The sequence below is a fragment of the Ictalurus furcatus genome, chromosome 15 (genome assembly GCF_023375685.1).
Source record: "Ictalurus furcatus strain D&B chromosome 15, Billie_1.0, whole genome shotgun sequence".
In the NCBI taxonomy this organism is placed as follows: Eukaryota; Metazoa; Chordata; class Actinopteri; order Siluriformes; family Ictaluridae; genus Ictalurus; species Ictalurus furcatus.
The window spans coordinates 23,336,804-23,358,074 of NC_071269.1; the positions used below are offsets into that span (position 1 = coordinate 23,336,804).

A 21,271-nucleotide genomic window follows, 5' to 3' on the forward strand; every position below is an offset into this window, starting at 1 on the left:
CACCCCTTTACAATATACACTAGTTCATTTTTATTTCCCCACGCTTAACAGTGAATACAAGAGTTCATGTTCATAGCCTTTCCGAGTTTATACCACAGGTGTTATTTAGTTTGTTTCTCAGTAGTCTGAGACTCCATCACATTACTGATCCGCTCGTTCCAGTGGTCACAAACAAGTGCCTTGATTTGAAAATGTGTCTTACCCTGGCTGCTATAATCTAATAAAATATATAGTGCTGTATGCAAATACAGCAAGTGTTGGTTGTTGTTGTTTTTTTTTTTTATCTCAAAATCGGATACTAATCCATGTATTTTAGAAATTTTTTATTTCTGCAAGTCTTTTTTTTTTTACTGTACAATCAAATATAAATTATTTCGAATATTTCCGCACCTTTATTATTAATAATTATTCCATGTAAGAAGTGTTCATAATTACAGTAATTACATTAATAAAGAAAACAGAATTAAAATGTAACCTGAACCAAAAGATGATAATGTATGAATTGCATATTTCCAAGAGAACAAAGGGTATAGTTTCACAGTTCATTTCATTTCACACGTCAAACTTCAGGTGTGGTTTGGGAATTGAACGTATAGATGGAGATATTTTGTTGGAGATGGAGATATTTTGTGATAAAGATTGGGGTATTTCAGTGATCATGGCAGTGGGGTCACACTGAGTATGTGGAGAGATTCAGGACTGGAAGGGTCTGGGGTTGAGGAGGGCGACACTTCCAGCGTTCCCTCTTTGTAAGCAGGAGAGGCGGGGCTATCAGGAGACTCGGGGGGGTCCGAACGATCAGACCTGCTCTGAATAATCTCGTCCGGGGTTTTCAGAAATCTACCAAACGGAAGGAAAAATGACGAAAGAAGAAAGGCTGAATGAGCATGAAATCAAAGCGATCTTTCGGATCAACGTCCGATTTACATACAAATAATACTAATATCTAATTTCTGAAATGAAAACAAAATGTCCATTATTACTAGGAAAGAAATTCAACTTCTCAGGTTTGATCACAACCCACTTGTAGCCTTCTAGACAAAATAATCAGATTAATCTCCAAGATGTCAGGGCATTGGTCAGTGGTAATAATGAAAAACATCCTTCGTAAGGCTCCTAAGGCATTTGGATGGTATTAGCGTCATGACATAATCCAGAGCCATAGGTTACAGTGGAAATCCTACATTTTGGCACAGTTTGGTGCCAAACAGGTTGAACAGGTTTCAGTAAACACTCCGGTAATATTTATCAATCTCCAGGAAGACATGTTGGTGGGTTGATCATAGTCAGTGGTGTAACACACCACATTACATGTATCAGTATCTCTATCTGTATCTGTTTAGTGCTCGAAATCTATCTATCTGTATCTGGATTGAGATTTGAAGTGGAAGTTACATTTTTTAAAGGTTGTAAAAATGCACAATGAACATAGTAGAGATATGATCACATGACCAGCTTGGACTATATAGAGCAGTGACTCTATAAATAGAAGCCTATTTCCTTTGTGAGTTTCAGGCTACTTTGTATAGAAATATGGTACGGATATGATTTTATTTTGCAGGCCAGTAAGGCTGTGTTTAGGCAAGGTTACTGAAGCACTCCACTAAAAAATCTGTTCAGAACACATTGTCTGTTTAAACAGGTATGGTGTATTCATATTCGGTTACAACCCTTAATAAGAATTGAGGGGTTTCCCCGGTTGGACTTTAAAACTCATCGAATGCTGATTCTTTGAGCAAGGCATCATCCCAGTCCATATGTAGATGTGTCTTTTATAAGATTTTACTCTACATTTTATCTGTGTCACCTGTCTACACCATGCTGTGAGCAGCACAGTCAGTTATTACTGTCAGTTATGCAGACATGATGGACAATAAGTGGAATGGGAGCGCCTCATAATCCTTTAATGCGCAATTACACTTTTCTACCACTAGGGTTCCCGCAAACGCATGGTCTTAAGTACTTCTAAATATACACACATATACATAACTTGATGTTCTTGTGCCTTCTTGCTAGACTTCAAATCCATTCATTTGGGTTGGTATATTTCCATTTTTCTTGAGAATGCAACCAGGATGTTCTCCAACTGGATTAATTGGAAAAAATTGGCTCCCAGGTCAGACACAGGAGGAAAATACATATGCAGCCAACTCATTATCATAAACCACACCCACAACTGCAGATTTGCAAGATTTTATTGGATTTGCCAAACTACTAACAAATATGTGACCATCATATGGCCTTCACAAAGCTGCAGAATTATTGAAATTGTCAAATTTGTCATTGATGTTCTGTCAGTGTTTATTTGGTAAAGGTGAAACTAACCATGACTGAGTGTGCTAGATCTTCTGTGCTGGGATTTAAGCTCCTGTTGAGACTTCTCAACATGGGTAGGAGGAAGCTCACTGCAGAGGTCACAAACTGAGTGTTATTCACTCTCTCTAGAACCTTGGGGAAGGTCTGAGACAGGAGCCAATCACTGTCCTTGCAGGGCATCACCTGATCCAGGTGAATGAGTACACAGAAACATTGGGCTTGAGTGGTGTGTCTTCATAAAAGAAGTCAGTCAGTTCTGTAAAGTAGTTCTCCTGATGGATATGACATCACTGGCTTGGAAATGCTCATGGCTGGCAACAGAGTTCAATGTGTGAGCTGGAGCTGATTTCCAGAACCCAATTCAGACTACTCTCCTCCCACTCTCTTTTACTCTCCACCCCTTTACAATATACACTAGTTCATTTTTATTTCCCCACGCTTAACAGTGAATACAAGAGTTCATGTTCATAGCCTTTCCGAGTTTATACCACAGGTGTTATTTAGTTTGTTTCTCAGTAGTCTGAGACTCCATCACATTACTGATCCGCTCGTTCCAGTGGTCACAAACAAGTGCCTTGATTTGAAAATGTGTCTTACCCTGGCTGCTATAATCTAATAAAATTATATTAGATTATATAGTGCTGTATGCAAATACAGCAAGTGTTGGTTGTTGTTGTTTTTTTTTTTATCTCAAAATCGGATACTAATCCATGTATTTTAGAAATTTTTTATTTCTGCAAGTCTTTTTTTTTTTTTACTGTACAATCAAATATAAATTATTTCGAATATTTCCGCACCTTTATTATTAATAATTATTCCATGTAAGAAGTGTTCATAATTACAGTAATTACATTAATAAAGAAAACAGAATTAAAATGTAACCTGAACCAAAAGATGATAATGTATGAATTGCATATTTCCAAGAGAACAAAGGGTATAGTTTCACAGTTCATTTCATTTCACACGTCAAACTTCAGGTGTGGTTTGGGAATTGAACGTATAGATGGAGATATTTTGTTGGAGATGGAGATATTTTGTGATAAAGATTGGGGTATTTCAGTGATCATGGCAGTGGGGACACACTGAGTATGTGGAGAGATTCAGGACTGGAAGGGTCTGGGGTTGAGGAGGGCGACACTTCCAGCGTTCCCTCTTTGTAAGCAGGAGAGGCGGGGCTATCAGGAGACTCGGGGGGGTCCGAACGATCAGACCTGCTCTGAATAATCTCGTCCGGGGTTTTCAGAAATCTACCAAACGGAAGGAAAAATGACGAAAGAAGAAAGGCTGAATGAGCATGAAATCAAAGCGATCTTTCGGATCAACGTCCGATTTACATACAAATAATACTAATATCTAATTTCTGAAATGAAAACAAAATGTCCATTATTACTAGGAAAGAAATTCAACTTCTCAGGTTTGATCACAACCCACTTGTAGCCTTCTAGACAAAATAATCAGATTAATCTCCAAGATGTCAGGGCATTGGTCAGTGGTAATAATGAAAAACATCCTTCGTAAGGCTCCTAAGGCATTTGGATGGTATTAGCGTCATGACATAATCCAGAGCCATAGGTTACAGTGGAAATCCTACATTTTGGCACAGTTTGGTGCCAAACAGGTTGAACAGGTTTCAGTAAACACTCCGGTAATATTTATCAATCTCCAGGAAGACATGTTGGTGGGTTGATCATAGTCAGTGGTGTAACACACCACATTACATGTATCAGTATCTCTATCTGTATCTGTTTAGTGCTCGAAATCTATCTATCTGTATCTGGATTGAGATTTGAAGTGGAAGTTACATTTTTTAAAGGTTGTAAAAATGCACAATGAACATAGTAGAGATATGATCACATGACCAGCTTGGACTATATAGAGCAGTGACTCTATAAATAGAAGCCTATTTCCTTTGTGAGTTTCAGGCTACTTTGTATAGAAATATGGTACGGATATGATTTTATTTTGCAGGCCAGTAAGGCTGTGTTTAGGCAAGGTTACTGAAGCACTCCACTAAAAAATCTGTTCAGAACACATTGTCTGTTTAAACAGGTATGGTGTATTCATATTCGGTTACAACCCTTAATAAGAATTGAGGGGTTTCCCCGGTTGGACTTTAAAACTCATCGAATGCTGATTCTTTGAGCAAGGCATCATCCCAGTCCATATGTAGATGTGTCTTTTATAAGATTTTACTCTACATTTTATCTGTGTCACCTGTCTACACCATGCTGTGAGCAGCACAGTCAGTTATTACTGTCAGTTATGCAGACATGATGGACAATAAGTGGAATGGGAGCGCCTCATAATCCTTTAATGCGCAATTACACTTTTCTACCACTAGGGTTCCCGCAAACGCATGGTCTTAAGTACTTCTAAATATACACACATATACATAACTTGATGTTCTTGTGCCTTCTTGCTAGACTTCAAATCCATTCATTTGGGTTGGTATATTTCCATTTTTCTTGAGAATGCAACCAGGATGTTCTCCAACTGGATTAATTGGAAAAAATTGGCTCCCAGGTCAGACACAGGAGGAAAATACACATGCAGCCAACTCATTATCATAAACCACACCCACAACTGCAGATTTGAAAGATTTTATTGGATTTGCCAAACTACTAACAAATATGTGACCATCATATGGCCTTCACAAAGCTGCGGAATTATTGAAATTGTCAAATTTGTCATTGATGTTCTGTCAGTGTTTATTTGGTAAAGGTGAAACTAACCATGACTGAGTGTGCTAGATCTTCTGTGCTGGGATTTAAGCTCCTGTTGAGACTTCTCAACATGGGTAGGAGGAAGCTCACTGCAGAGGTCACAAACTGAGTGTTATTCACTCTCTCTAGAACCTTGGGGAAGGTCTGAGACAGGAGCCAATCACTGTCCTTGCAGGGCATCACCTGATCCAGGTGAATGAGTACACAGAAACATTGGGCTTGAGTGGTGTGTCTTCATAAAAGAAGTCAGTTAGTTCTGTAAAGTAGTTCTCCTGATGGATATGACATCACTGGCTTGGAAATGCTCATGGCTGGCAACAGAGTTCAATGTGTGAGCTGGAGCTGATTTCCAGAACCCAATTCAGACTACTCTCCTCCCACTCTCTTTTACTCTCCACCCCTTTACAATATACACTAGTTCATTTTTATTTCCCCACGCTTAACAGTGAATACAAGAGTTCATGTTCATAGCCTTTCCGAGTTTATACCACAGGTGTTATTTAGTTTGTTTCTCAGTAGTCTGAGACTCCATCACATTACTGATCCGCTCGTTCCAGTGGTCACAAACAAGTGCCTTGCTTTGAAAATGTGTCTTACCCTGGCTGCTATAATCTAATAAAATATATAGTGCTGTATGCAAATACAGCAAGTGTTGGTTGTTGTTGTTGTTGTTGTTTTTTTTTTTATCTCAAAATCGGATACTAATCCATGTATTTTAGAATTTTTTTATTTCTGCAAGTCTTTTTTTTTTTTTACTGTACAATCAAATATAAATTATTTCGAATATTTCCGCACCTTTATTATTAATAATTATTCCATGTAAGAAATGTTCATAATTACAGTAATTACATTAATAAAGAAAACAGAATTAAAATGTAACCTGAACCAAAAGATGATAATGTATGAATTGCATATTTCCAAAAGAACAAAGGGTATAGTTTCACAGTTCATTTCATTTCACACGTCAAACTTCAGGTGTGGTTTGGGAATTGAACCGTTGGAGATATTTTGTTGGAGATGGAGATATTTTGTGATAAAGATTGGGGTATTTCAGTGATCATGGCAGTGGGGACACACTGAGTATGTGGAGAGATTCAGGACTGGAAGGGTCTGGGGTTGAGGAGGGCGACACTTCCAGCGTTCCCTCTTTGTAAGCAGGAGAGGCGGGGCTATCAGGAGACTCGGGGGGGTCCGAACGATCAGACCTGCTCTGAATAATCTCGTCAGGGGTTTTCAGAAATCTACCAAACGGAAGGAAAAATGACGAAAGAAGAAAGGCTGAATGAGCATGAAATCAAAGCGATCTTTCGGATCAACGTCCGATTTACATTCAAATAATACTAATATCTAATTTCTGAAATGAAAACAAAATGTCCATTACTACTATGAAAGAAATTCAACTTCTCAATTTTATTTTATTTTGCTCTAACGTCATCATGCACTTGATCTGGCATGGACTTAAAATGTTTGCATACAATCTAGTAATCCATGTTAGATGAAATTGATCAGAGTATCACCTGAACATGTGCTTCAACAGAAGACTCAACTAAAATCTGAGATAAAATGTTTGATATCACATTTAATGTTTAAATTTAAACCTGGAAACATTGCTTTAATTAAATAGAAAATAAAAAAAGCAATGTAGTCTCGGTCTTTTTCGACCCCGAAGTATATACGGTATATAAGAATTTTAGAAACCGACAGAAAGTTTTCGCTCACCTGAAAAGGAGTCTCTGCCCCGACTCTTTTTTGATGATGTTGAGTTTATAATAATGCCGCAGTGCTCGAGACATTTTCTCATAGGTCATGTTGGTCCGGTTCTGAAATGCACAAAATCAAAGAAGTTCTTAGTTGAAGTCTGAACAAAGTGTAGACCCTCTCTGTGATCATCGTTCTCACACTGCACTGGTGTCTTACTGTATGTCGTAATGATGTGGATATTTGTCGTGTTTAGTGCGTATGTACAACAAATCTAATCTGTGGAGCCATCATCTGAGTTTCATGATCTAAGGTAAGGGTAATGCTGCATCTCTGAGACTATAGCGGGCGGGAACATAAGTCAGAGGTCTGTCAATCATTTTTTTTTTTTGCATCAACTAATTAACTAACTGCTTATGTCCATCGATCTCATGTCACAGATTAAAACAAGCTGTCCATCATGTTTTCACATACATTTTTCGCTAAAACTAAACATCTCCACCCAAGTCACAAGTACGGATCTACGATGAATAAAAACAAAATTTCATTTTCATTTTTTAAAAATTTATTTGCAAACTCAATATTGTTAAATGATTTGCTTGCTCCAAAATAACTAGATGTTTTAACCCTATACGATTTGGCTGATGCGTTGAAAGATTGACCATCGTTTAAGTTAAAGATGCTCCACAAGGGGGAGCTCTGGAAGTGGAGGCACTGGATAATGATTGAGGAAGTTGTTTTCCCATCATGCTTTGAGTGAAACGACTGTGTCTACCGTCACTGAGGGTTCTTCTTAATGTAGTGGTCTCCAGGGTTTCTGCAGCAGAATGTTAGTGGTGTTAAAGTTATTAAGTCTGAGTTAATTATGTAGGTAAGTGAACTGGATTTAAAAAACAAAAATGTGATTAATATAGTTTGTTATTCTAGCATGCCTTTTTTTTTGGTTGTATCAGGATACTGTAAACATGTGTAATATAAAAATATATACATTTGTTCACTTGTATTATGACAGTATTATGTACATCTTATTGTCATAGATGTATTTCTGCCAGTAATACAAGTACACTATAGTAGCTTGGTGAAAGAACTATTTAGGGAAATTGCAGTTTTTAATATTGATTTGTTTAGATGTATGTTGTTTTGTAATATTAAAATAGGTTTGAATGATGATACTCATGATGTTGTATTGTACAGGTTCAGGGTAGGACATATGGTATTGGTATTGCTTTGGTATTAGACTGATTTTGCTTCAGTGTGTGTTGCACCAATGACATCTCTTAAAATGAGACATTTTTGAAAGTCGTGGTGTTTACTTGTGCGAGACTTTTTTATTTTATGATGTTTTCCGTCTTTTGGGCTGAGCCCCATTGATGTTTGCTAGTTTTTGCAATTAATGAGTCAGCATTTTCCTGAGAGATTGACCGACCTGCTTGTTCTGACTATGTCTTATAGTTTGTAATTGCCTCTCAAATATTCTTCAGTTATGTACAATCCAAGATGTTGCTAATCCATATCTACAACGGAGCTAATGTGAGACTAACGCTACAATCAGAGTTTCGTATAATTTGAAGAAAGTTGTAAAATGTTGTAAGTGTACTAATAAACAATTCCTCTATATTAAGTGTTCTAGAAAGACATGACCTCAGCCTAGTACTTGTTTTATATTGGCCTAAACTTCCAAAGTGAGTGGATTCACTAATCTTGGAAACATGGACCAAAGTGAATTTGCCATGAAACTGCTTCCTGAAGCGAATCCCTTTATCATGTACCATGTGCTCATCCATTGAAGTGAACAAACTGCTTCATAGCCGGTACACGTCATGAAAAACCATAGTTTCGTTCATTTTTGGTTAGTGCTTTTTCCTGGTCAGCGAGCCTATCCTCAGAACAATTGGTGTGAGATAGGAATGCACCCTGCCAGTCTGCTGCTGGTCACCATGCGTATTTCCATCTAGGGGAAATTTAGCGTACCTAATCCACCCACTGACATGTTTTTGGGAGATGGAAGGAAACCAGAGAACCTAGAGATAACTCATATGGACATGGTGCAACTATACAGAACTCTGCACAGTCAGTAATCCAAGCTCAAGTTTGAACGGGGAGCCTGGAGCTGTGAATTGGCAATTCCGTTACATTATTTATTATTTGAAAATGTATTTTTGCCCAAAACAAGAAGTGAAGCTCTAAAGTGTTTTAGGTCACTTGTGCACTCACTTTATGGTTCCCCCAGAGGCGAGCGAGTCCATTCGGGTCCACCACTCTGAAGATCAAGGAGTCCCGATCCTCCCACCTAATGTATGCTTCGTATCTGGTGTCCAACAGCAGTTGGTACACGTAATCCCATAATAATCTGCAATCTGGAGTGTTGGAGAATGGGGAGACACTAATATTTAAACAGTAGTACAATACTGTGCTTTGGCTGCTGGATAAAAGCTAAAGATAAAAGATAAAGCAATAAGGTGTGTGTGTGTGTGTGTGTTACAGTTTACATTAAACATTTCCTCCATCACACAATGTAATCTGTGAGCTTTGGTTGCTAAGCAGCATAATGTGTATAACAAGAGTTTTAAAATGACTAATATCACATCTGCTAGGTTGTACTAAAATCTATCATGTACTAACCTTTTGTTGCTAACACAAGCCTTTCTCTGTTATGGCTACTAATGTAACTACTGGCTATGTAGTTTGCCAAACATTAGCTAGTTTGTCCGCTTTGCTAGGGGAATAACGTGTGTAATTGCAGCTAATTTACTGGCCCTGGTTTTTAAATACACAATATAGTAGTTTAGCTAACACGAATTAGCTTATTAGCAAATGTATCTAGGTACTAATGGGCAGATAGCTACTACTAGATAGGTTAGATATGCTAAAAGGTAAGTGGCTAGCTTAATTGAACTGAACTCAAGAAAATGTTGTTGGGTATTATATTGTGTAATTATGACCAGTATTATATGCTAAGCAGTATACCTTTACCTTATAAATGTAACTACTGGCTATGTAGTTTACCAAACGTTAGCTAGTTTCTCAGATTTGTTAGAGGAGTAAATTGTGTAGCTAATTTATTGGCCCTGGTTTTTAAAGACACAATATACTAGTTTAGCTAACATGAACTAGCTTATTAGCAAACATATCTAGCTACTAATGGGCAGATAGCTACTACTAGATAGGTTAGATATGCTAAAAGGTAAGTGGCTGGCTTAATTGAACTGAACTCAAGAAAATGTTGTTGGGTATTATATTGTGTACTTGACCAGTATTTTATACTAAGCAGTACGTCGAGACTAAGAAGTAAAAAGAAAGGCTAGTGTTGATGCCATATGATCAGAGTTGTGATTGGCTGATCCAATTTAACTTGAGGAATTCATGACAAGTTCTAAGAAACATCTGGTACAAAGTTTTAAATCCCAGGGCTATTAAAGAGTCTTGGACGAAAGTGTTTACATCCAGCTACCTGCAATTTTTCCATTGGCTTCAGTGTTTGGTGTTTTGATCCGGAGTGAGTTTGTTCTGTAGGACAGGTTGAGCGGTTCTTCTGTACTCCAGAAGATGTGAGGATGGGCAGCCACGACTGGAGACGGCTGTGGTTTCGCTTCTTCAGAAACACACGGCGTATCTAAATGATTCAGGGAAAAGAAAATAGTGATTGAATGCACTAGAGTACAAGCTTGTCCATATTATTTTTTCAGATTAGATGACATTCTGTCAGTAAAACGCTGTGCATATTATTATTTTCGTATTCACGCAACTGACTCTTCGGGAAAGTATTCCCTGGAGCTTCACCACAGTGTTATTCCAGCAGTGTAAAAATCAGTGGTGCTTGAAAGTTTGTGAACCCTTTAGAATTTTCTAGATTTCTGCATGAATATCACCTAAAACATCATCAGAAGTCCTAACAGTAGATAAAGAGAACCTAATTAAACGAATGAGACAAAAATATTATACTCGGTCACTTACTTATTGAGGAGAATGATCCAATATTACATATCTGTGAGTGGCAAAAGTATGTGAAGCTTTGCTAAAAGTCTGCGGTAACTGTTGATCAGTCTTGCGCATCGGCTTGCAGGAATTTTAGCTCGTTCCTCAGTACAGAACAGCTTCAACTCTGGGATGTTGGTGGGTTTCGTCATATGAACTAATGGGGTTCTCTTTGTCTACTTTTAGGACTTGTGTGAAAATCTGATGATGTTTCAAGTCATATTTATGCAAATATATATATATATAGATAGATAGATAGATAGATAGATTAAGGCCTCTCAAACTTTCAAGCAACACATAACACTGAAAATCTCAACATACTTAGAGTGACAAAAGACGGTAATATCAGACATATTTAAGATGTAGAAGCTGAAATGTGTTGAATATTTTGGTTTCTGACCTGTGTGTGCTTGTGGAAGGCTGGAGTACTGATCTTGTGAGTTTTCTCTCATTTCTGGAGCCGGTGTTGTTAGGGTTCGTGAGTGTGGATTCACTGGACACACAGGCACAGATCTGTTAGTTGAGCTGCAGAGACCTGCAATGAGTAAGCATGAGATAGAATAAGTAACTGCTAATAACCACAAAGGTCTGAAAGTCTGAGAGCACTGCCAAAAATAACCAACACAATACCATCATTCTTAAATATAAAAAATATAAAATATTAAAAAATATATAATTCATTCCATTCAACTGGAGAAAAATACGAGTTCAATAAATACAATAGAAGAAACGTTTGTTTTTTTCCCCCTCATTTTTTTCCCCTCAGTTTTATTTTTTTTTTGTGTCTCATTCAAATTGTATAGCCAGAAAATTGACATATGTAATACAGTCCCTTCCGAAACTATTGGAACGGCAAGGCCAAATCATTTGTCGTGCTATACAACAAAGACATTTGGGTTTGGAGATCAAAGGATGGATATGAGATGAGAGTTTAGGATCTCAGCTTTTATTTCCTGGTATGTACATAAACAACATAAAAAATAGAACCTTTTCGATCCCATTTTTTCAGGTGAGCAAAAGTATTGGAACAGATCAATCTGTAAGTAAATAACACTTAATATCTGATTGCATATCTCTTGCTTGCAATAGCTGCATCAAGCCTGCGACTCACTGACATCACCAAACTGTTGGTTTCTTCTTTTGTGATGGTTTTCCAGGCTTTTACTGCTGCCTTTTTCAGTTGTTGTTTGTTTCGGGGGGTTTCCCCATTCAGTCTCCTCTTCAGGAGGTGAAGTGCTGCTCAATTAGGTTAAGATCTGGTGATTGACTTGGCCAGTCTAAAATCTTCCACTTTTCCCCCCTGATGAAGTCCTGTGTTGAGTTGTCAGTGTGTTTTGGATCAATGTCTTGCAGCATGATTAACAGCAGATTAATTTGGATGCATTTCTCGGTAAATTTGCGATAAAATGTTCCTGTAAACATCTGAATTCATCCTGCTGCTACCATCATGAGTTCCATCATCAATACAGATTAGTGAGAATGTTCCAGAAGCAGCCATGCAAGCCCACGCCATGACACTACCTCCACCATGTTTCACAGATGAGCTTGTATGTTTTGGATCATGAGCAGATCCTTTCTTTCTCTACACTTTGACCTTTCCATCACTTTATAGAGGTTAATCTTGGTTCCAGAACTTTTGTGGCACATCTCTGTATTTCTTTGTGAATTCCAATCTGGCTTTCTGATTCTTACGGCTGATGAGTGGTCTTGCATCTTGTGGTGTGGCCGCTATTTCTGTTCTCAAAGTCTTCTTCGAATGGTGAATTTTGATACCTTTGCCCTTTGGAGGTTGTTGGTGATGTCATTAACTGTTGTTTTTGGGGGGTTTTTTTCCACAGCTCTCACAATGTTTGTCATCAACTGCCGTTGTTTTCCTTGGCCGACCCGTCCCACGTCTGTTTGTTAGTACCCCAGTAGTTTCTTTCTTTTTCAAGACATTCCAAATTGTTGTATTGGCTATGCCCAATGCTTGTGCAATGGCTCTGATAGATTTTCCCTCTTTTCTCAGCTTCAAAGTGGCTTGCTTTTCTCCCATAGACAGCTCTCTGGTCTTCATGTTGGCGTATCCTTTTTAAGAACAAATTCAGTCTTCAGAGGTGAAACCTAGGGCTCAAACCAAGAGTAGACATTCAGAGCGATTCATTATTTAAACGATTTAACAGGGAAACACCTATCAGTCACATTTTCCAAAATGTTTTGATCACTTGAGACCAAAAGGTGCCATTTTCTAAATTGTTTAACACATCCAGATGTAAATATGAGGAAGAGAAAGCTGAAATTCTGGTCTGTTGTCTCATTCATATTTTGATCTCAAACCCAAATGTCTTTGATTTGGCCTTGCTGTTCCAATACTTTACGTAGGGGACTGTACATGTTTTGCTGTTTACTTCCTATTTGTTTGTTACTGAGTATATTTTTAATGAAATAATAGTACTTTTTTGCTTAGTTGGTTTATCCAGATAATAAAAAACACAAAATGTCCAACATATGATCGTCTCTCTGTCTGTTTGTTTGTTTGACTTGACATATTTTTTCATTGTTTATACGAATGACTTTTTTTTTTTTAATGAAAGAACAATACTTTCTATATTCTTTTATCCAAGTAGTATAGCTAGAAAGTAGCTTCTTCATTTTTGTTTGTTTGTTTGTTTGTTTATTTATTTATTTATTTGCGACCTTACATTTGGATTGGGTTGATACAGAATGAGGTTGATAAAATTATTGAAATAATAGTATTTCTTCTGCAGTTATTTTATCCATATAGTGTAACTAAAAACGTGCTATATATGATTATTTATTTGTTTGTTTTCTTTACTGTTTTTTTCATGGTTTGACATTATTCTGGAAAGAAGATAAAATAAGATAAAAAGACGATAAAATATCATAAACATCTCAATATTTAGTATAAAGGCCTGAAATGAAAATGAATTCGGGTCTGACTCTGTCTGTCTGTCTGTCTGTCTGTCTGTCTGTCTAAAACTCTTTCTGCCTTTTGGACTTGGACTTTTGGACAGGACTAATCGTCCCGTGTATCTATAATTCCTTTCTGTGTATTTATTGTCCTGCACTCATCTCACACTGTTGTGTAGTGCACTTTATGTAGTTTTGCATACCGTCCCGTGTTGCACCATGGTCCTGAAGAAACCTGATGTATACAAGCTATACACTGAAAATGAAAACTACTTGACTTGACCGTGTCTGACACTAACTAACTTTTATGAGTATTACTTAGTTAAACATTTTTAGTATCTTGGCTCAGATGCTGCTGCAGAGTCTTGTGTGATTTTTATTGCAGGGTGCAAAAAAGCCATCCGGGTTCATTTTCAGCACAACACAACTCCAAATTTTGTTGGATGTAACCACACCTTCGGATACTCCGAAGCTATCTGACTCTACCTGTATCTAAAAGTGCACGGGAGAATAAAAGCAACCAATTCATCAGGTTACGCTTCTTTTGTTCACTTGCACAAAAGGAAGAGGCAAAGAAATTTATTTCCTTTCTGCAGAACGAGTGCTGCAGGTCGGTGCAGGTGTTCATCTCCATTCTGGCATCGGTGTAACCAGGAAATATAACCAAAAAAAAAAAAAACCCAAACAAACAGCAGCAGTCTCCACCTACATGAGACTCTCAAAGAATGAACCTTTCTTTTATGTAAGTTAGGTATGAAAATGTGTTGCCATCTGAATGAAAGAATCCATTTGAGTAGCAGTTTCGATGGAAACTTCCTGAATAATAATTAATTCAACACAAGACTGTCCTTCAAATAAAACTGTATATGAGGAATAACACACTGCTGAACATGCTGTTATTGGAAAATGATCAGCTTTGGAAACAGTGGAATGGAAACGGTAGCACTGCGTGGAGCCATGATGCATCACGTCGCCCCGTTGTTGATTACTTTCCTATAACAGCCCACCATCCTGAATGTAGAAACTAACATTTTGAGAAAATAATGCATTTTAAATATAGTTTAGTATGGAAACAAGTTGCATTGCTGCGTTCTCCATATCTCTTTCCTGTTTTTTTCTTTCTTTTTTTTTTTTAAATTAATACATCAAATTGACATTTCTTAGTGTGCATTATTTTTTATATAATAGCACGGTGTGTTCTACAAAAAAGTGCATTGTTGTTGTATAATAGCGCTGTCTGGAGTGTGTTATTCTGCTGATACTACAGAAATTCGCCAACGGTTACAATGTTTCATTTATTACTGAATGATACGCCGCATGTTTGAGCGGTTTAAAGTTAGATTTAACGTTGTGACACATCCGAGGGACGAGTTAGTTCATGTTCACTTACTCTCTCTTTCGCTCCAACTGATCAATATCTCTCACTCACCGTCGCCCCCCCCCACACACACACACATACACACACACAAAGTGCAGCCTGTCATTTTACTGAGAAAATGGTGAAAACGAAAAGCATAACCCAGACTGAGAGCACATACAACCGAGACTCCTTCCGTAAATAAACATCTTCTACCAAAAAAAAAAAACTTTACCACATCAACGATGATGAGAGTTTCTTTGTTAAACAACACCCTGTTTTTAAATTTGTTTATTATTAGTCTTGGATTACGTGGAGCGTCTGTCGTACAAGTCCCTGTGTTTGAGCTGTTACTATAGAAACAATAGCGCATTAGAGCGAGCGCATTGATATTAACCTACGGTTCGTGTTAAAGCCGGGATTACCTGTGCTGCTATACGGAAAATAACGCACACCTTCTGACCAATCATATTCGAGCATTCAACCGCTGCGTTTTAATGTTTAATTAGTGCACGGTTCAATGGGGGGAAAAAAATAGTAATAACTTTTTTTACATACAGATTGTTGCTCAGTAATCTCCTTCCAACATGACGACACAAAAAGAATCAACTTTCAGTCTAATTCATGAAATAGCCGGAATAAACTCCTGAGCCATGATATATAATCAAATGTATGTAGTATTTCCTGTTATAAGGTTACAATAACCCACATATGGAGACATATTTCTAGACATTAATATTAATTTCAAGCTTTAAATGAGCTTTTTTTCTAGAAATAAATGCTTAAAACTAGCTAAATTATCTAGCCAATAGACAGTCTATGCAGGATCCCATTGAGGTTTTTTTTTTGTGATCGTTGCGGCCAAAAACGATTGATTTTGCTGCAGCTTTTTTTTTTTTTTTTTTAAATTTCTTCTAAATTTGCGATGCAACTTGTTGAGTTTTTGTGCTTTCGTGCTTAAAAGTCAAAAAACTTGAGGAAACTGATTACCTCGAAATTTTTAAGTTGATCAATCTAATTTCTTTAAGCCAAATACACTTAAATATAACAAGTTTGAGTTCAATTTTTGTTCTATTTAAGTGTAGTTGGCTTAAAGAAATCGATTGATCAACTTCAAAATTTTGAGCTGATCAGTTTCCTCAAGTTTTTTGAGTTAAATGAACTGATCCGGTTTTACAGTGTAGATCTCCGAATAACCATGACCAAAAAGTCCTAAAAGTGGCCAAAGAGATGTTGTGATGATGTCACAGGACGCGTCTTGGCCCAAATCTGTGTGAAAATCTGTGGAAACAATTTCGAAAAAATTCCACGCTCCTTCGAACATTGCGGCGTTTGCGTGACTTTGCGTCCGTTTCTGCTAACGCAAAGTCTCAGAATTCTGGATGGACTGAAGAGAACAAGACTATTTCTAAGCTTTATCAGTAAAAATGTCTAGTAATAGGTTTAATAAATCACACTGTGTATGTAGTTTAATGTAATCTAATAGGAAATACTTTGTAAATCTGAATATGTTCAAGATATTTTAACTCGCTAAGGCGTCATTTTTTGCAGCGTGAGGTTTATAGGCCTTTCTGTCATACCTACTGTATTGCTAACCTTAACATTGTTATGACAGAACGTTGTTTTAAGATCTGATTTGTGTAGCTGAGCAGATTCTCGATCTAGGCATGACTCACTGCTGTGGACTTGACTCGGTTACAGAAACGCTTCATGGTGTGAATATTACTGACACGGACAGAGACCCTGAGTCTGATTTCTGAGCGTTTTCATTGTGACTCTTTGTGCTTGAGGAGGCGCTCGGGCCTGATGGAAAATGTTGCCGTGTATCGCACATACTGATTAGGGTCGGAGTCGTGAACTGATTAGGACCCTCATGAATGCTGGGACTTTTGTGTAGCGCCCTGGGAAAACCAGAACTATCGGTTCTGCGGAAATGACGAGAATATATTTCCTATTTATTATTGCTAAATAACTATTTATCATTTGCGATAATGTGAAGACCTTCGTCTGCATTTTCGTTAATCCAGAAGTGAGATTTCCTGTGTGCGGAGGCTGTCTATCACACGCAACAGCGAGCACTCGCACAACACGGAAGCTCTCGCTTAATACACAGAGTGACGATGGCGGACACGTGTGTACGCTAGCAGCCTTCGCAAATAACAACGACAGCTAATCGTGGCGTAATCGAGGTTTCTCGCGGCATCGAAACGATGTTCATCTCCGACATCGATCCAACATCTTTCTGCTCGTTGAAGTCATGTTGAATCAACCTCGTTCACGCCGTATTTTTTTTTTTTTAAATCAATGTAAAATTGCCCTAATCGGTGCGCTTACGTTTACGTAGAAACGATGTTGATTTCATTCGGGTGAAACGATTTCATTACGCGTTCAACGTATTTTCTACCGTTTTTTTTTTTTTAAATTATTGATTTATTTACTTTACATTTTTTTTAAAAAATAACGCAATGTTCATTCTGTTCTCAAATTTGTTTATTTTTTTCATTAAAAAAAACAAAACCACAACACAATGTACCGATAAGAATACCGTTAAAGTACCGGATCGATAAGCGGTACCGGTAAGAGTAGTGACACCGTTAAAACCTTAACGATACCCGTCCTTAGTGTTACTTCCTTCCAAACTTTAGTTTGTTTCATAATGAGAAGTTGTACATGATCGTATAGGACGAAACCAGTTTTACAGGGGGTTTCTGCTATTTTTGAATGTCTGACAGTAAATGGGAACTAATTGTAGGTAGGAACTAAAGCTGTGAGTGGGGAACTGAAGAAACCTCCAACCACTCACACTACAAGATTGGTCCTAGGAATCATTTGAGTTTTGAATCGTTTAGGTTTGTCGCTTTACCACGGCATACCTAATTTGCAAGGAACTGCGAAATTTTCAATTCATTTGTCTCTTTCCACTGTTTCTGAAATTGAGGCTCCAAGAAAATGTCATTTTGTCACTCGCTAGCATGAACACACTGTTATTTATAGCCGGCGGCCGTTTTTTAGTATGTGCCAAGCTGGCTCCGTGTATACTTAACATGACCTTTGCAGAAAGCCAAGACCAGTTTAGAAAGTTTGATGATATCTGTACTGTCACTGAGCACTTTTTTAGGAACACTAATACACTAATACTAGTACCGGGTAGGTCCCCACTTTGCTCTCAAAGCCTCAGAAAGCCTCAATTCTTCATGGCATGGATTCCACAAGATGTTGGAAACATTCCTTTGAGATCCGGGTCCATGTTGACATGACTGCATCACGCAATTCCTGGATTCCAGATTCTTCAGGTGCACTTTCATGCTCCGAATCTCCTGTTCTACCACATCCCGATGGCGTTCAATTGGCTTCAGATTCGATGAATGGGAAGATCACTGCACTCAAGAACATTGGACTCATCGTCATGTTCATGAAACCAGTTAGAGACGACTTTTGCTTTGTGACGTGGTGCATTATCATGCTGGAAGTAGCCATTAGACGATGGTAAATTGTGGTCGTGAAGGGATGCACATGGTCAGGAACAATACTCAAATACGCTGTGGATTTCAAGAGATGATTGATTGATTGGTATTAACAGGACCAAAGTGTGCCAAGTAAAAACATTCCCCACACCATTACACCGCCTTTACCAGCCTGGACTGTTTGGGTCATGATGGGTCCATGGATTCATGTGCCAAATTTTGACCCTACCATCTGTGTTCCTGCACCCACTGCAGCCTCAGCTTTCTGTTCCGGGCTGACAGCAGTGGATCCCGACGTGGTCTTCTCCTGTCGTAGCCCATCCGCCTCAAGGTTCGACGTTTTGTGCATTTTGAGATGCTTTTCTGCTCAGCACAGAGTGGTTATCTGTGTCACGGTAGCTTTTCTGTCAGCTCGAACCAGTCTGACCGTTCTCCGTTGACCCTCTCTCATCAACAAGGCGTTTCCATCCACAGAACTGCAGCTCACTGGATGTTTTTTTTTTTAGAGTAAACTCTAGAGAATGTTATGTGTGTGAAAATCACAGGAGATCAATCAGCAGTTATAGAAAAGCTCAAACCGGCCTGGTTTAGTAAAATTGTGTGCGAATGTTTGCGCAAGTCAACACAAACTAAAATTCATCACCACAGTTCTGAACGTTTCGGATTTTCTTCCTGCTCGCTCGCATATTTTGATCCCCTGTAATGTGCAAAACACGTTCTCGACACAGCTCATTTGCATATAGCGACGCCCACAAAACTCCATAAAAGGTAAAGTGCACAGACAGCAGGGAGCATGAAACGAACAATCAGGGTAAAGGCTGAAAAACAGAAGTGGACGTTATTTTGACTCACTTCTATGCCGATAGAAATATTTAACAATGTAGAATATTAATAATAATAATAATAATAATAAATGAGCACTAAAGCTTCCATCCGTTGAGGCATTTGTGCGTAGCTGTAAACAGACACACCGGCCCATCTGTTTATACAGTACAGCGCCATTTCTTCTTTCTTTTTTCCTATTTCTGCTTGCTATAGACTGCAAATAACCAAGGTCACCCTACTGTTCTGGTGGGAAAAACAACCTAACTGAAATGAATGAAGTGTCAGAAACACTTGTCTAAGCGCTGAGTGTGTGTTCTCACCTGCAGTCCCGAGAGAGCTGTTTGCTGCGTGTGTGTGAGAGCGTCTCTGCTGCTTCACGTGCTGTAGGAGCTCATACAGGACGTCACCTGGAAGTCGAAATGAAAATCCGAGCGATTTATTATCCCTGAACCATGTCTTGAGAATTTTATAGCAGAACAACATTAATATTCAGAAAAGCCAGACACTGGCCAGTGACTTGCTGACTTTTTTTTGGTTGCGGTTGTGAATTTTCCCCTACACTAGTTTGTGTTTGTTTTAATGCACTTAACTAGCTAACTAACTCGCTATACTTTATTAGATTGTTTTAGAATCTCAATCAGGTTTCCAGGCAACCAAGAACATGGGACTGGGCAACAATCTGGAGGTTTCACTTGCCTATTCTACTTCCTAATGAATTTATGACTTGCCTACCTGAACTAGAATGTAAAATTAACTACATTATCTGGAACATACACTTAGCGACCACTTGACAGGGACACCTGTACACCTGCTCATTCATACAGTTATTGAAGTTTGGTCTTTTTCCCCAGTCTTCAACTGACCAGTTTTGGTGAGTCTGTAACTGTATCCTCAGCTTCCTGTTCTTGGCTGACAGGGGTGGAGCCCGATGTGGTCTTCTGCTGTTGTAACTCATCCACCTCAAGGTTCGACTTCTTGTGCGTTATGAGATGCTTTTCAGCTCACCATGGTTGTAAAGAGTGCTTATTTGCGTTACCATATCCTTTCTGTCAGCTCGAACACGTCTGCCCATTCTCCTCTGACCTCCTCGACTCATTTCCGCCTGCTCACTGGATGTTTTTTTTTCTCCACACCATTCTGTGTAACCTCTAAAGACTGTTGTGGGTGAGATCAGCTCCACAGAGATCAGCAGTTTCTGAAATACTCGGCCCATCTGCACTAACAACCGTGCCACGGGTAAAGTCACTGAGATCTCATTTGTTCCTCGTTCTGGTGTTTGTTGTTAACATTGACTGAAGCTCTTGACCTGTATCGTCATGCTTTTATGCATTATGTTGCTGCAGCATGATTGGCTGACTGGAGTAGATGTACAGGTGTTCCTAATAGAGTGGAAATGAACCAATAGCGACAGGTTTATTAGCTCACTAATATGGTTAAAACCTTACTAAGGACTATTTTTGGACCCCTTATGGGTCCCTTTCAGATCTACAAACGCTGATGTCTTTTTCCCCTTTTGTTATTTCACCTGAACTGGGACAGCGCAGGCGGAAATCCTCCTTGGTGAGGAGACACAGTGCTTTGCCGTTCATCTCAAACTTCTCGTGATCGGCACGGCGCAGGGCGTATTCCCGCTGAGCCCACCGCAGCCACAAATTAACATCGTCCTTATCCCACAGGGACGGATTAATACCTGATAAACAACAACAACGCACGTGCACATCATGCCTCAGCTTTCATACATGCTCAATCACATAACGAGGCATGTATGGTTTGTTTAAAGTCATGCATTTTATATAATAACACAAAGACAGCCTGAATCTTTTATACACACTAGGACATGATGAGGCATTCATTATTTGTTTAATGTCTGTTTTTCTCTTTTATTTTTATCATGTTATAGAACAACGCAAATACACAGTCTGTTTTTTTGGGGTTTTTTTTTAAAAGTAATAAGGCATTATTTATCTCTTTTAATGCACCCTATTAGTTTTTACTTCTGTAAT

General features: G+C 38.4%; 1 protein-coding gene across 4 annotated transcripts in view; it reads right to left on the reverse strand.

The window, feature by feature from the left end:
• Positions 1 to 3,094: 3,094 nt before the first annotated feature.
• etv7 (ETS variant transcription factor 7) overlaps positions 3,095 to 21,271 on the reverse strand; it is a 20,901-nt gene continuing 2,724 nt past the window's right edge. Inside the window, exons 3-9 of one of the 4 annotated variants that reach the window (XM_053643969.1) lie at positions 20,794 to 20,958; positions 19,589 to 19,675; positions 11,113 to 11,247; positions 10,189 to 10,350; positions 8,952 to 9,094; positions 6,759 to 6,859; positions 3,095 to 3,563 (exon numbers count right to left, since the gene is read on the reverse strand). In XM_053643969.1, coding sequence (XP_053499944.1) covers positions 3,380 to 3,563; positions 6,759 to 6,859; positions 8,952 to 9,094; positions 10,189 to 10,350; positions 11,113 to 11,247; positions 19,589 to 19,675; positions 20,794 to 20,958 — 977 coding nt within the window. In that variant the 3' untranslated portion in view covers positions 3,095 to 3,379. Of the gene's footprint in view, positions 3,564 to 4,864; positions 6,281 to 6,556; positions 6,593 to 6,758; positions 6,860 to 8,951; positions 9,095 to 10,188; positions 10,351 to 11,112; positions 11,248 to 19,588; positions 19,676 to 20,793; positions 20,959 to 21,271 lie in introns of those variants that run through there. The other 3 variants (XM_053643970.1, XM_053643968.1, XM_053643971.1) reach the window with 3 other exon arrangements.